This window comes from Orcinus orca, chromosome 12 (genome assembly GCF_937001465.1).
Source record: "Orcinus orca chromosome 12, mOrcOrc1.1, whole genome shotgun sequence".
In the NCBI taxonomy this organism is placed as follows: domain Eukaryota; kingdom Metazoa; phylum Chordata; class Mammalia; order Artiodactyla; family Delphinidae; genus Orcinus; species Orcinus orca.
In genome coordinates, this window is record NC_064570.1 from 34400275 (window position 1) to 34416103 (window position 15829).

Here is a 15829-nt window from a genome sequence, read left to right on the forward strand (position 1 = left end):
AATCATCTTCTTCAGACTCATGTTAATGTTGATATTTTGACCTCTTCCCATAAATCGCAAATGTTCTTAATGGCATCTAGAATGGTGAATCCTTTCTGGAAGGTTTTCAAGTGACTTTGCCTAGGTCCATCAGCGGAATCACTGTCTATGGCAGCTGTAGCCTTATGAAATGTATTTCTTAAATAATGAGACTTGAAAGTCAAAATTACTACTAGATCCACAGACTGCAGAATGGATGTTGTGTTAGCAGGCATGAAAACAGCATTAATTTCATTGCATGCTTTCTTCAGAGCTCTTGGGTGACCAGGTGCATTGTCAGTGGGCAGTAATAGTTTGGTTTTTATAAATTAATTTATTTATTTTTGGCTGCATTGGGCCTTTGTTGCTGTGTGCGGGCTTTCTATAGTTGCAGTGAGCAGGGGCTACTCTTTGTCGTGGTGCGCTGTCTTACTGCAGTGGCTTCTCTTGTTGCGGAGCACAGGCTCTAGGTGCGCGGGCTTCAGTAGTTGTGGCGTGTGGGCTCAGTAGTTGTGGCTTGCGGGCTCTAGAGCGCAGGCCCAGTAGTTGTGGCACACGGGCTTAGTTGCTCTGCGGCATGTGGGATCTACCTGGATCAGGGCTTGAACCCACGCCCCCTGCATTGGCAGGTGGGTTCTTAACCACTGTGCCACCAGGGAAGCCCTGGGCAGTAATAGTTTGAAAGGAATCTTTTTTTTCTGAGCAGTAAATCAGCAGTGGGCTTAAAATATTCAGTAAAACATGTTGTAAACAGATGTGCTGTCACCCAGGCTTTGTTGTTCCATTTATAGAGCACAGAGTAGATTGAGCATAATTCTCAAAAGCCCTAAGATTTTCAGAACGGTAAATAAACATTAGCTTCAACTAGTAGTCACCAGCTGCATTAGCCCCTGACAAGAGAGTCAGCCTGTCCTTTGAAACTTTGAAGCCAGGCATTGACTTCTCTCTAGCCATGAATGTCTTAGATGGCATCTTCTTCTAATATAAGGTTGTTTTGTCTACATTGAAAATCTGTTGTTTGGTGTAGCCACCTTCATGAATTATCTTAGTTAGATCTTCTGGATAACTTGCTGCAGCTTCTGTATCAGCACTTGCTGTTTTATCTGGCACATTTATGTTACGGAAATGGCTTCTTTCCTGAATTCTCATGAACCAACCTCTGCTAGCATCACACTTTCCTTCTGTATCTGCCTCACCTCTCTCAGTCTTCATAGAATTGAACAGAGTGAGGACCTTCCTCTGGATTAGGCTTTGACTTAAGGAAATGTGGCTGATTTGATCTTCTATCTAGACCAATAAAACTCTCTTCCTATCAGCAGTAAGGTTGTTTTGCTTTCTTATCATTCATATATTCACTGGAGTAGTCCTTTTAATTTCCTTCAAGAACTTTTCCTCTGTATTCACAACTTGGCTAACTGTTAGCCAAAGCCTAATCCAACGCAATAAAGCGAAGCACAATGAAATGAGGAGTGCCTGCATTATACAAAAACATCCATTTATTTGGAAGAAAGTTGATATGTCTATAGTTTAAAAATATATAATGATTTAGGGAGGTATTTTGATAAGCTTACATAGCATTTAGTATGAATTATTTTATCTTCATTATTATACTGTTTTGCTCATGATACATTGGCTAATAGTTCTATACTTTGAGGTGTGATTATTTTTATAAACATAGTTCAGTAATTTTGTTTCTACTGCATCTTAAGTTTTAAAAGTATTTGTAAATTAATATCAAAATTAAAAATATTAACATCCATTTTTCCTTTTTCCTTCAATATACAGACTTCCTTTAATAAGTGTTGCACTAGTTCAAGGTCGGGCCCTGGGTGGAGGAGCAGAGGTTACTACAGCATGTGATTTCAGGTAGGGTAAGAATTGTATGACTCCTTGCACAGGTGTAATTAACATGCTCAAATTCATTTTTTGCCTGAATATCAATATTTTATTTATTCTTAAAGAGGATAATCAGTTTGTGAATATTTTCTTTTTGCCAATCATTCAAGTAGATAATTTTAGTCAGTCTAGTATAACTCCATAAATATTTCATTACTATGCATTTCAAAAAGTTAACAAAAGGATTTGAATAAATCACATCCATATTAGCAAAGTCCCTGGGGAAGGAAACCAAGAAAATATATGAAACTTTAAGATTCCCAAGAATTATACAAGAAAAGTAAAGAACTAAAAAAACCCAGAGAAATAAAGTAAAGAGAATAGAGAAAGAGACTGCTTAAGTCTTCCTCTTACAAATAACAAGAGGTTTTCTGAGAACTATTTCCTATCTTTACTGTGATTTGTAGTAACTTTGTGGAGATTTTGGGCTGATTAGGGAATTCAATTAGAGAAAGTTATTCGGGACCAATTAACCTTTCAATCCTTAGAATTCTTTTTAGTATTGGCTAGCTGTACTTTATAGGAATGACACAATTTTGATAAGGCCTTCTATATTTTGGTTTTGTGTGTATAAAACATAAATGTTCAGTTTAATGACTTGCTACAAAATAGGAGCCTATGTAACCATATTATAGGTCAAGAATTGAAAGATTGGGGCTTCCCTGGTGGCGCAGTGGTTGAGAGTCCGCCTGCCGATGCAGGAGACACGGGTTCGTGCCCCGGTCTGGGAAGATCCCACATGCCGCGGAGCGGCTGGGCCCATGAGCCATGGCCGCTGAGCCTGCGCGTCCAGAGCCTGTACTCCTCAACGGGAGAGGCCACAACAGTGAGAGGCCCGCGTACCGCAAACAAAAAAAAAAAAAAAAAAAAAAATTGAAAGATTACCGGCACTCCTGAACCCCCATACATGCACCTTCTAAGTCATAGACCCTTCATTTCCATCTATAGGAAACTATTACCCTGTAATTTATGATAATTACATTCTTACTTTCCTGTATAGTTTTATAAGTTAACTATTCTGTAACCAATATATTCTATTATTTTTTCTTTTTGAACTTAATATAAATGGCATCATATACTAATAGAAATACTATGAGGAAAGATTCAGTAAGCTAATTCATGCAAAGTAGTAACATTTTATTGATATATTAATTTTTCTTTTTAAAGTTTATGACAGGTTTCAATTTGTAAGTTGAAATATATCACTTTGTATTCACATAAGTCAGGATTTTAAAATAGTTTTGGTGTATAAGACAATTTACAAAGATCCCAGTCTCTCTGAAAACTAGTACTTACTAACTGGGGAGGATTCTTGTACACAACGAAAAATGGCGATTTCACATGACAGTGACCCCTGCTGTCATCAGTGCAGATTGCATCAGGAAGCTACATTTCATTCTGTGAGGAGGAAGCAGTTACTGGCTTCATGGACAGTATGAGACTAAATATAAATGCTCTGTGTGTGAAAGGATTAAATGCTTTCTCACTTTACCCTGAAACACAGGTACTTGTGGAATATAACATTTAAATATATAATTATATAATATATATAAGATATAAAGTATATATTTAAGTATAATTTAATATATTTAAAGAATCCTAAGGTATATGTGAGTATACATTATTACACTTAAAAATTCTCTACATAAAAAAAAACATTCTTTGCATAAAAGTAAGTGCAAGTTAAAACTTTATAGATGCAGTCTGGAGAAAGTGTACCCTCTAACATAGTCTGGTGTTCATCTTTAAGCATTTATTAGACTTTTGCATCATCCTTTATATTCATTCCTGACCTGTGTTTGGGTGTAGTTAGGGTTTAGGCCAAAAGGCAAAATCACAGAAAAAATAGAGATTATTTAGTCCTTTAATACTGCTAATTTACCTTGCTATGTTATTCTCTAAATGAAGTGTCATGTGTTCCTAGAGCCTCATAAAATATTTAGTTTTTTTGATTATGAGTTGTCTGAGGGTACTGCCCTCATCAGATATATTCAGTAACATAACCAGATACAGTCACTTTTCCAATGAAGACATACTCATTTGTGGACCAACTACTTGGCATATACAGACCCTCATATTAAATTGCATTCAGTAGAGTCATTCATTAAACATAGTTTAGCACCATGGCTATCTAGGCACTGCCATTTAAGAAACTTTTATGTTTTGGGTTCTTGTTTAGTTTTTCTAGTAATACAGTTTTATTACATTTTATAAAATTTCTGATTCACAACTGATAAGAAATTTAAAAAAAAAACTGATCCTTCACAATAGAAGTGTGAAAAGCACTGTCCTAGACTATTCAGCCCGTTTAAATCTTTATACTAAATGCAAGAGTTCTTAAAAGATAAAGGCTAATAGAGAGGGTTGTATAGTGAAGTACATTACTAGCCACAGTTACAAGGTAGTGATAAATCAATACAAATTACTCTAGCTGATTTTCCCCCCCAACTTGATCAGTACCCTGTCAGTTATCTTCTATGACAAATTATATTATAAAAATACCTACTTGTTATTAAAAAAACACCAAAAGCTTTCATAGCATTCTGCTAAAAAGATAAGTTCCTTCCGTAGGTTGGCTCTTTTTAGCTTAACTTTCTTACCTTGGAGAGTTGCCTGGAATTCACTCAACTGACAGAAGAAGAGAAATAATCTTAATATGAATATTCCAAAGAATTGAGCTCATGCACCATTCTAGCATTATCCTACTCGCTGCCCCCAAACCCTTTAAGCACCAGCTGATAATACATGTAATGAATTAATATGTCAGAAACAGGTCTACATGGCATATATAGACCCTCATACTAAATTGCCTTCAATTGAGTCATAATTTTCATTTAAACTTTCTTAGAGAAAATGGCTTTTTAAAAACATTTTCTAAAGCAAAACATTAACTTATGAATTAAAAAATGACATTCTACAGTGCTCACAATCTCGTCACTCTAACATTATCTTTCCCTTTAGTGACAAAATTGATGAGGAAATAAAAAGCTAGAATTGTATTAAAATCATTTGCTTCAAATTTTTAAATTTGTCTTGATTAATTAAAATATCTAGAATGAAATATAAATTAAGAAAATATTTGAGTATTAGTTTTCTATTGCAGCCGTAACAAATTACCACAAATTTAGTGGCTTATAACAACATCAGTTTATCTCACAGATGTATAGGTTGGAAATCTGACTGGGCTCAACTGGGTTCTCTAAACCTGGTCACACAAGGCCCAAATCAATATGTTGGCTGGACTGGGCTCTGAGGGATCATCTACTTCCAGGTCCATCCTGGTTACAGCTGGCAGAATTCAGCCCCATGCACTTGTAAGACTGAGGTCCCTGTTTTTCTGTCAGCCTGTCAGCCAGGGGCCAGTCTTTGCTCTTGGAGGATGCCTGCATTCCTTCTCATGTTTTCCATGTGGCCCCCCTTCAGCAGTGGTGGGTTAAGTTCCTTTCGTACTTTGAATCTTTCTCACTTCCCCTCTGCTGCATCTCTCTGACTCCAGTTGGAGAAAGTTTTCTGCTTTTAAGAGCTCATGTGGTTAGATTAGGCCCACTCAGGTAATCAAGGATAATGCCCCTATTTTGGTGTATATAACCTTAATTACATTTGCACAGTCCCTTTTACTATGTTTACTATGCACAGCTTCCAGGGATTAGGGCCCCGGACATCTTTGTGGGACCATTCTACCTACATCGTATGGGCTTGGCATAGAGAATATTGCCAGATTTTTTGCTTTTATATTCCTATTTGATCACCAATTAAAATTGGTAACTTTGTTACTCTAAGCTACCTTTGTAACTCTTTCTAAACTTTTATTTAGGTACTTTTTAGACAACATTAATAAGAGTTCCTATATACACCAAATTAATAAAGGTTCGTTGATATAAACATTATTTTAAGTGTAACTATAGTATGGTTTCTTAGATTGGTTTCAAGCTCAAGTTTCCAGAATGTGTTTTAGGAGGTACTTAGAACACTCATTCCTTGATTCTGCTTTCTGTCTTATTCCATATCATTCAGAAAAAGGGGGTCGGGGTGGGACAAAGGGGAGAGAAAAGAAAATCTCTCAGAACTACCCTAGAAAATAGAAAATGACAAACTCAGACTGCTTGGCTTTTCAGCATCAACTTTTGGCAGTCAAAAGCATGTAAACAGTTTAATTACATGTCTAATATTTAGTTTTTGCTACTTAATTTGGTATAAGAGAGAAACTGGAATTGCATTTTTTGTTTGGAAATATAGTCAGCCCTCTGTATCTGCGGGTTCCAAATTCAAGGATTCAACCAAGGATTGAAAATATTCTGGAAAAACATCCAGAATGTTTCAAAAAGCAAAACTTCAATTTGCCACGTACTTGCAGCTGTTGACATAGCATTTACATTGTATTAGCTATAAATAATCTAGAGATGATTTAAAGTATATGGGAGGATGTGTGTAGGTTACATGAAAATACTACACTATTTTATATGAAGAAATTGAGCATCTGAGGATTTGATATATGTGGGGAGTCCCGGAACCAATCGTGGAATGAACAGAGAATTTTCCTATAACATATTATCACTTAAATTTACCAATTTTTAACACTTTGCTGTTTTGTTTTTCACCTCGTGTGTGTGTGTGTGTGTGTGTATACGTATGTTTTATATATATATATAATAATTTTTTTCTGAGAAATTTGAGTAGGTTGCAAACATCTTGCCCTTTACTCCTTTAAACACACATTACTCACATAAATATATATTATTTTTTAAGAACTAGAGTATTTCCTTATTTAACCACAGCACAGTTGTCAAATGCAGGAAATTTAACATCAGTGCCATACTTTTATCTCACATACTATCCATATTCCAGTCGTGTCGATTCAGCAGTAATACCCAGTATAGCACTCCTGGACTTTTCCTCCACTGCGAGATCATGTACTGCACTTAGTTGTCAGAGTTCTTTACATTCAGAACTGAGATTATTTATTTATTTATTTATTTTTGAGATAATTTATTTTTAAGCCAATAAGTTTGTGTTATAACATCAATAGTAAATAATACAGGTGATGATAGTTTTAAAATGTTTATTGTGCTTTCTGGTTGTAAAAGGATATGTGTGCATGCTGGTGAATATGAATCACCTGGGGATTTTATTAATATGCAGTTCTGATTTCATCTCAGGGGTGAAGCCTGAGGTGATGCTGATGTTGCTGGTCCACAGACCACACATTGAATAACAAGGTTCTAGATTATTTTGAAAACACTTATTTCAAAAATATTTTACATATTGTAAAATATACCTTACTGTACAGTAAAAAAAATTTTTTAATGTACAGTTATAGACTAAAAATTAAAGTTGTTGCCATTCAAAGATAATTAGCATTAGCACTGTGGTGTGCTTTCTTCACATCTTTTTAAAACAGATGTATAACTATTTTTTAAAAATTAGGATCATATGACATATAGTTTATATTTAATGTACTTGGAAAACATGAATTTAATAAATTTAAAATATTCCATCAGTTTGGATTACTAAAATATCCTCCTTTGGTTGTTCCTAATTTTTCTCTATTATGATTAATGCTGTGATAACTGCCTTATAAATAAGGCTTTGTCCTTTTGGATTATTTCCTTAGAATAAATCCTAGTACTTATTAAGTACTTCAAGTACTTAGTCAAGGGATGTGAAAATGTTTAAGGTGTTTGATATATGGTGCCAAGTTATCCTCCAGGAAAGATTCTGCCAATTTATACAACTACCAGCAGTATATGAGTGTCTGTCTGAGAGCATCCTTTCTTACAATGAGTATTACTCTTTTAAAAGATCTTTTCTAATTTTGATAATCAAAAATTAAATTTTATTTTAATTTGCAATTTTTAAAGGTTTCAGTGAGGCATAAATTTTCACATGTTCATTGATGTGTATCTGTGTGTGTGTGTGTGTGTGTGAATTGTCTGCATTTTCTTTTTGCTCTTTGGAGTATCCAAGATTTAGCTGTTTATACACTGGATGAAAAACATTTTTATTCCTTCATCTCCCTAGAGAAATAAGATTCTCAATTATGCAGTTTAGAGCCTGCCTATCTAATTTGTTTTCAATCTCTAACATTGCTTTCATGAATATAAATAACCCTCAGCCAAAGGTATTAGCATTTCCAGCTGCTACCCATTAGTTCAAAGTATATTACAAAGAAAGGGAGGTATAAACAGCCTTGTCCCAAGGGAGCTACTGTAGGTAGCTCTTTTCTTAAAATACTAAATAAGTAAAACACAAAATACACATACACACTTGCACAAATGTGCACGTGCACACACACACCAACCAGCACATCCCAGTCATTAGAAAAGAAATTCCTTTTTTTTTTTTTTTTTTTTCCTGTACGCGGGCCTCTCACTGTTGTGGCCTCTCCCGTTGCGGAGCACAGGCTCCGGACGCGCAGGCTCAGCGGCCATGGCTCACGGGCCCAGCCGCTCCGCGGCATGTGGGATCTTCCCGGACCGGGGCACGAACCCGCGTTCCCTGCATCGGCAGGCGGACTCTCAACCACTGCGCCACCAGGGAAGCCCACAAATTCCATTTTTGCTGCGGCAGTGCCTGTTCTCTAAATATGAGCTCTCCACCTTAGGAAGCAGTCACGCTGCCCACGCATGTTGCTTTGTTTTGTAGTTATCACTATTATGCGGAAAGACTTATTTTAGAGCCTGTGATATCAAGAAAATGCACCTCTGAGCATGCTAGGATTACTGAGTATTAAAATCAGACTATATTCCCAAAACATTTTACTGTCTGTTTCTATCTCACTGTACCACACACACACAATATTCACTCATTCAACCACATACCCTCTTAGTCAAGCAGTCTCTTTGCATAAAATACACAGAGCCTCATGAGAACAATCAGCTGAGAGCAGGAAATCAGAACAGTGAGCTATGGGGAGAATCTTTGGAGTCTTTCCTTCTGTTTTCCATGATTTGTCTTATGTTGTGATGGCAGGTAGAAAACATGAGGAAGGAGGTGCCAGGAAAGTACATGCACAAACAAATAAGTGTCTGTTCAAAGCATGATTTTAAAGTATTGTTTGTGGTCAGATATGTTGTTGCTATTATATAATTTTATGTGCCGTATTTCCCCATATCACCAGTTTGCTTTGTTGTATTTGGGTCTCTGTTTCTGTGCGAGGGCTTTCTCTAGTTGCGGCGAGCAGGGGCCACTCCTCATCGCGGTGCGCAGGCGTCTCACTGTCGCGGCCTCTCTTGTTGCGGAGCACAGGCTCGAGACGCGCAGGCTCAGTAGTTGTGGCTCACGGGCCTAGTTGCTCCACAGCATTTGGGATCTTCCCAGACCAGGGCTCAAACCCGTGTCCCCTGCATTGGCAGGCAGATTCTCAACCACTGCGCCACCAGGGAAGCCTGGTTCGTTCTTAATACCATGTAAAAGGACCAGCAATTTCTGGCCCTACAGTTTATTTAAATCAATGATTTCAGACTTCAAATTTATATTACGTGATTTAATTTTGTAACAGGACTGCCTTCTTTAAAATTTTTAAATATTTCAGCTTTTACTTATATTGTATGATATTCCTTAAGTTAGTCTTAGAGAGATATATGTCTATTTTTCTTTTTTTAAATCACCTTGGAATCTTCTGCTTCAGCCATATCTATAACAGAACACAGTATTATTTCTACCTTTATTTGGAAATCAAAAATTGTATATATTTTGTATTCTCCATTAACAGATATTGAGGAAAGGTAGTATATCATTATTTGCTGGGCTTCAGTGCGAGTATAGCTCTTACTTTAGGGACTGAGTGAGTTTAGTCCAGGAAACAACTTTATGATGTCTTTCTAGCAGAAACACTGCTGTATTTGTAGTGACTTATCTATTAATGTAACCAACTTGATAATAATAAAAGCTAGTACACAGTTTAATATGTATACTGTGAGGCTACAAAATACATACAATTTTTATATTCCAAATAAAAGTATAAATAATACTGTGTTCTATAGATGTGGCTCAGACAGAAAATTTCACACTGATTTTTTTTTAAACATATATAAACACAATTCCTCTAAGATTCTGTTTAAAAGAATTGTGGTGTATATATGTTCTAAGTAACTTTCATATATTAACCATTTAATACTCATGGTAATTCTATGGCATAAGTACTATTGTTATATCTATTTTATAAACAAGCATACTGAGGCCCAGGGATGTTAAGTAATCTACTCTTCCTCATCCTCTTTATACCATGTGTCTTTTTTCTTTGCTGTATTTTATGAGGTGTAAAATGCAGCCGGTCTAGTGGCCAAGCCAGGCAGTCAGTCTGGTTTACATTTATGCACTTAACATCAAAGCTCCTACTCTATCCCAATGCAGTTATTTATGTGTTTCTAACTCTTTGCCACAGAGATCAGTAAAAGTACCTTTCTTTAATAATAAACATTTTTTAAAAACTTTTTTATAACTTTTACTAAAAATCTTCCTGTTTTAGTAAAATTTGGTAATTGTTTTAAAATTGTTTTTCTTGAATACATTTGTCCAAAGTCCTGCAACTTATAGCTAACTCATCAGAAAGTAGTAGCACAGTGAACAGTCCTTTCAGGTATCAACATTGACTTTGCAACACCTGTCAAAGGTGATACTCTTCCTCAAGTTATGGGTAGTTTTTCCTATAACACTGATGCATCCATACTGTAACACCAGATATATCCATATTTGATTAAATTTCCTCATCTCCCCTCTCCCAAGGTGTCGCAGGAAATTTTCAACTTTGCTAATAATAATGACACTAATAAACAGATGACACTTACAATTCTTTTACTTTTCAAAATAAGAGAGTTTAATATGGTTTTATAAATGAGTCGGGCTATAAGGCTTCAGAATCTTAAGATTCAGGTCTTCCAGTTTTCTACATAGATTAATAGATTATCCCTTGCAATAAATTACATTACTTACAGGTAACTGCATCTAAACTCTAGCAGTAATTAGTGTATAATCCTATAAGGCCGATGGAAGCAGTTTCTGTTTTTGGATGCATCTTGCTGATATGACGTTTTCTTCATAAATTCTGGTTATCACCATTGAAGATTTTATATTTAACTTTTAGGTTAATAAAGAGTATTGTGGAAGGTTATCATCTGAATGTTCCATATTTCTTTCATTGTTAGACTGAACTACTTTGTGTTCTTTTGTCACTAATACATTTTTTGGTCATATTTTCTAATGTATTGATAATATGTACATCAGTACACAAGTACACCCTAGGCATGACATGTAAAGAATGGATGTCAGAGTTTGATCACAATAGGTATTTTTATAAAGATCACCTCAGGATTTGTTAGAGTTATAAAATATGATTCAAAAAATCATACCTCACCTTATAAAATAAGGCAAAAGGGAAAAACCACACATGGTATAAAGATGGTAATAAACATTCTTCTTTAGAAGCAAATAATTCCAAATATAAATATGCTTACATATATAATACCTTTGGTTGTCATAAGTTCATCTACATTATCCCAACATCTAGAACTTTAACCAACTTTTATGTTCAGCTGATTTTAAATGAATTTTTCCCTGACATAATCCTTTTCTGTACTGTAGGCATAGATCTGAGCCATCAGTGTCAATTCCAGTATATAATGAGGAACTGTGACACATTTATTTTGTGAAAAGCTTTATAGGATTTTCAATATTAACAATATTCCTATTTCCAAGTCTATTAGACATTATTGTAATGTCTAGTCTACTTTCTTAACTTTTGACCTTGATTTCTGTTTATTATAAGACAGTACTCCTCTCACAACTTGGGGCTAGATTCAGATTAAGACACTTGTTCTTTCTTCCCTCCCATTTAAAAATAATTTATTGAAAACTACTATTTTCATGGCTATTTGCTTCTAATAGCAGTTGTCCGTAATAGAGGCAGATTTTCTCTTACAGGAACTCACAGCTGTGAAGAGAAAGTTCTCTTTCCCAGTGGGTTAGTAAATAGGCTTTTGTGAGAATTCTCTACTGGAATATTTCTCTTGATTAAAGGGTCAGAGACTGAAAGTCTATTGTTCTTGGTACTAAAAGAACCAAACCACCTGCAGCTAAGCATTGAACTCTTTGGAAAACCAGAACTATCTTAAAGTCTTCGTTTTTGTAATGAGTAGTTTGAAAGCAATAATTTTTCTTAAAAAATTAAAATTCAGACATGACTTTTGGTCCAAATTAGAGATTTTAACATAGTGAATGCATTGAAGAATGCAGTCCAAATAAAACTCATACGCTGCATTCTCTAAACAGTATAGCTTTATGCAGCCTATTAATACTATACACATATTTAACTGGCAAATGTGACTGCTGTGCCCACTAATCTCTTTGTTTATTCCCTTTTATTGTTCCACTTGATTATTAATCCCCCTACTCATAAAAGTCCCAAGATTTGGGGGAAATGAATCCCTGCTATAGGAAATCACTCAAGTCCAACCCAAGCCACTGTCAACTTTAATGGTATCCCTGCTTCCACTCATCTAGTTAACTGTTTTATGAACTGTGAGGTTAAGAGCACACATAATGAAGCTAACTTACTTGGATTTAACATTCTGGTCCTGCTATAGCTGCATGGCCTTGGGTGTGCTATTTATTTAATCGCTGTTGCCTCTGTTTCCCTCTGTAAAATGAGCATATTACTGTACCTCATATGGTTGTTCTGAGGATTAGTTAACATAAAGTTCCTTAAATAGTTGGTGTGCTATTAAATGCTAAATAGGCTACTCTTACAAAACAAATCAGATACTACTCCTTTGGTCAGCCTCCTCCTAAAGAGCTTCACACTTAAAAAATAAAACCTGACCTCCTGAGTGCCTATAAGCTTACCTGTCTGATTTCATCCCCCATTACTCTCTGTTGGCTCTATTCAAGCTACATTAGCCTGTTCCCCAGAGATACTAAGCAGTTCTACTTCAAGGCCTTTGCACTTGCAATTCCCTCTTCCTGGAATTCCCTCCCAGAATTTTGCATCGCTCACTCACTTGGGTAGCTGCTCAAATATTCAGAGGACTCCATCTAAAATAGCACACACCCAACACACATTGCCTCATTCTCTAGTTCCTTGCCTCATTTTCTTTATAGCATTTATCACCACTGACATTATATTGTCCAGTGTCTTTCCTAACAGGAATGTAAACTCAGCATAGGGATTTTATTTTGGTCATTCCTGTAGTCCCGCATCTAGCGTTGGTAGTGCTTAGGAAATATTTGTTGGAGGAGTGGCTCAATCGAGTTAAGAAAAAACCAAACATTTTTTTTTCCCCTGAGGACTACTGAGTTTAACTTACTATGCATTTTTTTTCATGGTATGCACCTAACATTCCTTACTCCCATATTTTCACTTTAATCCAGGTTTTCTCAGTAGGCCACCACTCGAGAAAGATACACTTTGGGCTTTTAGAAGTAAACATAAAGATTAGATTCTTATATGCAAAGTAAAAGATAAGCGAGCACAAGAATGTTGACCATGTTTTCAAAGGGAAGTGCTAAATACTGTGCAATAAATTGAATTCTATACTTAGCCAGATTTTTTGAACATTGTTTTTAATACAACACATCTACCTGTAAAGATCTATGGAGATTTCAGATCAGATATGAATAGGTAGTACTTTGTGACTAAAGCATATATAGTTTCAATTAAGTTTTTTCTTTTTTCTTCTGCAGATTAATGACTACCGAGAGTGAGATCAGATTTGTCCACAAGGAGATGGGTGTAATACCAAGCTGGGGAGGCGCTACCCGGCTAGTTGAAATAATTGGCAGTAGACAAGCCCTCAAAGTGTTAAGTGGGGCCCTTAAGCTGGATTCAAAAAAGGCTTTACAAATAGGAATGGTTGAGGAGGTCTTGCAGTCTTCAGATGAAACCGAATGTCTCAGAGAGGCACAAGAGTGGCTGCAGCAGTTTATCAAAGGGCCACCAGAAGTAATTAGAGCTTTGAAAAAATCTGTTTCTTCAAGCAAAGAGCTTTGTTTAGAGGAGGCATTACAGACTGAAAGAGATCTTTTAGGAACAGTTTGGGGTGGACCCGCAAATTTAGAGGCTATTGCTAGGAAAGGAAAGTTTAATAAATAGTTTAAAAAAATATGTACTACAGGTAAAACTCCAATGATTAATATGTATAAAAGTTAAATGATATTAAATATGAATGTCAGAACTACTTTGAAGGCTACTATTAGTATTTCAGTTTTAAACAACTGTTTGAATACCTGAACTCACTGGCCTAGTTTTCAGTCTGTCTGGGTACTTACCAAGTAATTTTGAACATCTGACTAAAATATGCAACACTTTCAGCTTAAAAATTATTAGCAATTCCCAAATTCCCATATTAGTTCTTAGGCTATAACCAAAGACCAGTTTTTAAAAGAAAAAACTACACAAAATCTCTTGTGTTATTTTTCATAAAGTCTTTGTCTTGCCTTACCTGGAAATTATTTACAAAAATAGCTTAATGAAACTTAGCAAAAGTGGAGAGGGGTCAGGGACAGGAAAATACGCAAAGGTATGATTAGTCCTCTTCTGCTCCAAGCAGCTGCAGTAAAGAAGTCATGGGTAACAGCCCTTCTTTTAAATAAAGATGCTCCTCACCTCAACCCTCTACAAATCTGGACCTTATTTGACCTTTTAAATAATTATTAGATTTCTATTTTAAATTATCTACGAAACAGTGATAGCCACCATAAAGAAAGTCTACTAACTACAAAATTGGCCAATTCATTTGTGTGCTCCAGAATTTCCAAACCAATAGTTAAGAAGTACTGTAGTTTACGTAGTAATCAAATTGAACTTTGATCAAAACTGCCAAAGACTGCGGAGAGTGAGGAAGCATCCTGTAACATACATTTGCGTTTTACATCAGATTTCTATTTTTTTCTGAAAAGTAGCTAGCGTTTCTTCTTTTGTAACTAGCTGTCTTTTAAAAGTAAAGTTAATAATGTGCAACTCAAACTTTTATGATCTCAGTAATACAGACTTTAAAAAACATAAGTCAAAGAATTAATTCCTAATTCTAACCTGTCACAACAAGAGGTAAAAGGATGGACCTAGAGTCTGTCATACAGAGTGAAGTAAGTCAGAAAGAGAAAAAGCAAATACTAACACATTTGTATATGTATGCTAACACATACACATGGAATCTACAAAAAAAAAAATGGTTCTGACGAACCTAGGGACAGGGCAGGTATAAAGATGCAGATGTAGAGAATGGACTTGAGGATGCAGTGGGGGAAGGGGAAGCTGGGACAAAGAGAGTAGCACTGACATATATACACTACCAAATGTAAAACAGACAGCTAGTGGGAAGCAGCCGCATAGCACAGGGAGATCAGCTCAATGCTTTGTGACCACCTAGAGGGGTGGGATAGGGAGGGTGGGAGGGAGGCTTAAGAGGGAGGGGATATGGGGATATATGTATACATATAGCTGATTCACTTAGTTGTACAGCAGAAACTAACAACATTGTAAGCAATTACACTCCAATAAATATGTAAAAAAATAAATGACAGTTTATATTTGCTACTGTAACATTCAATTCACCTTTGAAAAATCATATTAAAGACAACTTGCGTATGCTTTGTGATCCTACTGTTTTACTTAGGAAAATACAGAAGAGAAACTCACGTTTTCTTCAGAATCAAATTCTGGATTACCAAGTTAACCCAATGCTTTCTACCTTGCTATACAGATTGTACAACATTTTGTGTTGAATCACTTTGTGTCTACTAATGCTGTTTAAAAATAGGCCTACCATTTAATTCAGATTAGGGTTAGCCATTAATGAATACTGGCAAAGAAAATCTAATATATATACACGGTCTCTACGATCAGTTATTTAAGGCCTTTAAGTCTCACAGGCTTTAGGTTTATTTCCATACATATTTATTCCATGAACATTCCCTGTAGACT

The 15829-nt window shown here is 35.7% G+C and overlaps 1 protein-coding gene across 6 annotated transcripts in view; it reads left to right on the top strand.

Moving 5' to 3' along the window:
• The window catches only part of ECHDC1 (ethylmalonyl-CoA decarboxylase 1), a 44393-nt gene extending 28898 nt beyond the window's left edge, over positions 1 to 15495 (top strand). For 4 of the 6 annotated variants that reach the window (XM_033407630.2, XM_033407622.2, XM_049695655.1 and 1 more), the window contains 2 exons: positions 1804 to 1884; positions 13591 to 15495. In XM_033407630.2, the coding sequence (XP_033263521.1) occupies positions 1804 to 1884; positions 13591 to 13999 (490 nt within the window). In that variant the 3' untranslated portion in view covers positions 14000 to 15495. The remainder of the gene's footprint in view (positions 1 to 1803; positions 1885 to 13590) is intronic. The other 2 variants (XM_033407646.2, XM_033407643.2) reach the window with 2 other exon arrangements.
• Positions 15496 to 15829: the final 334 nt, after the last annotated feature.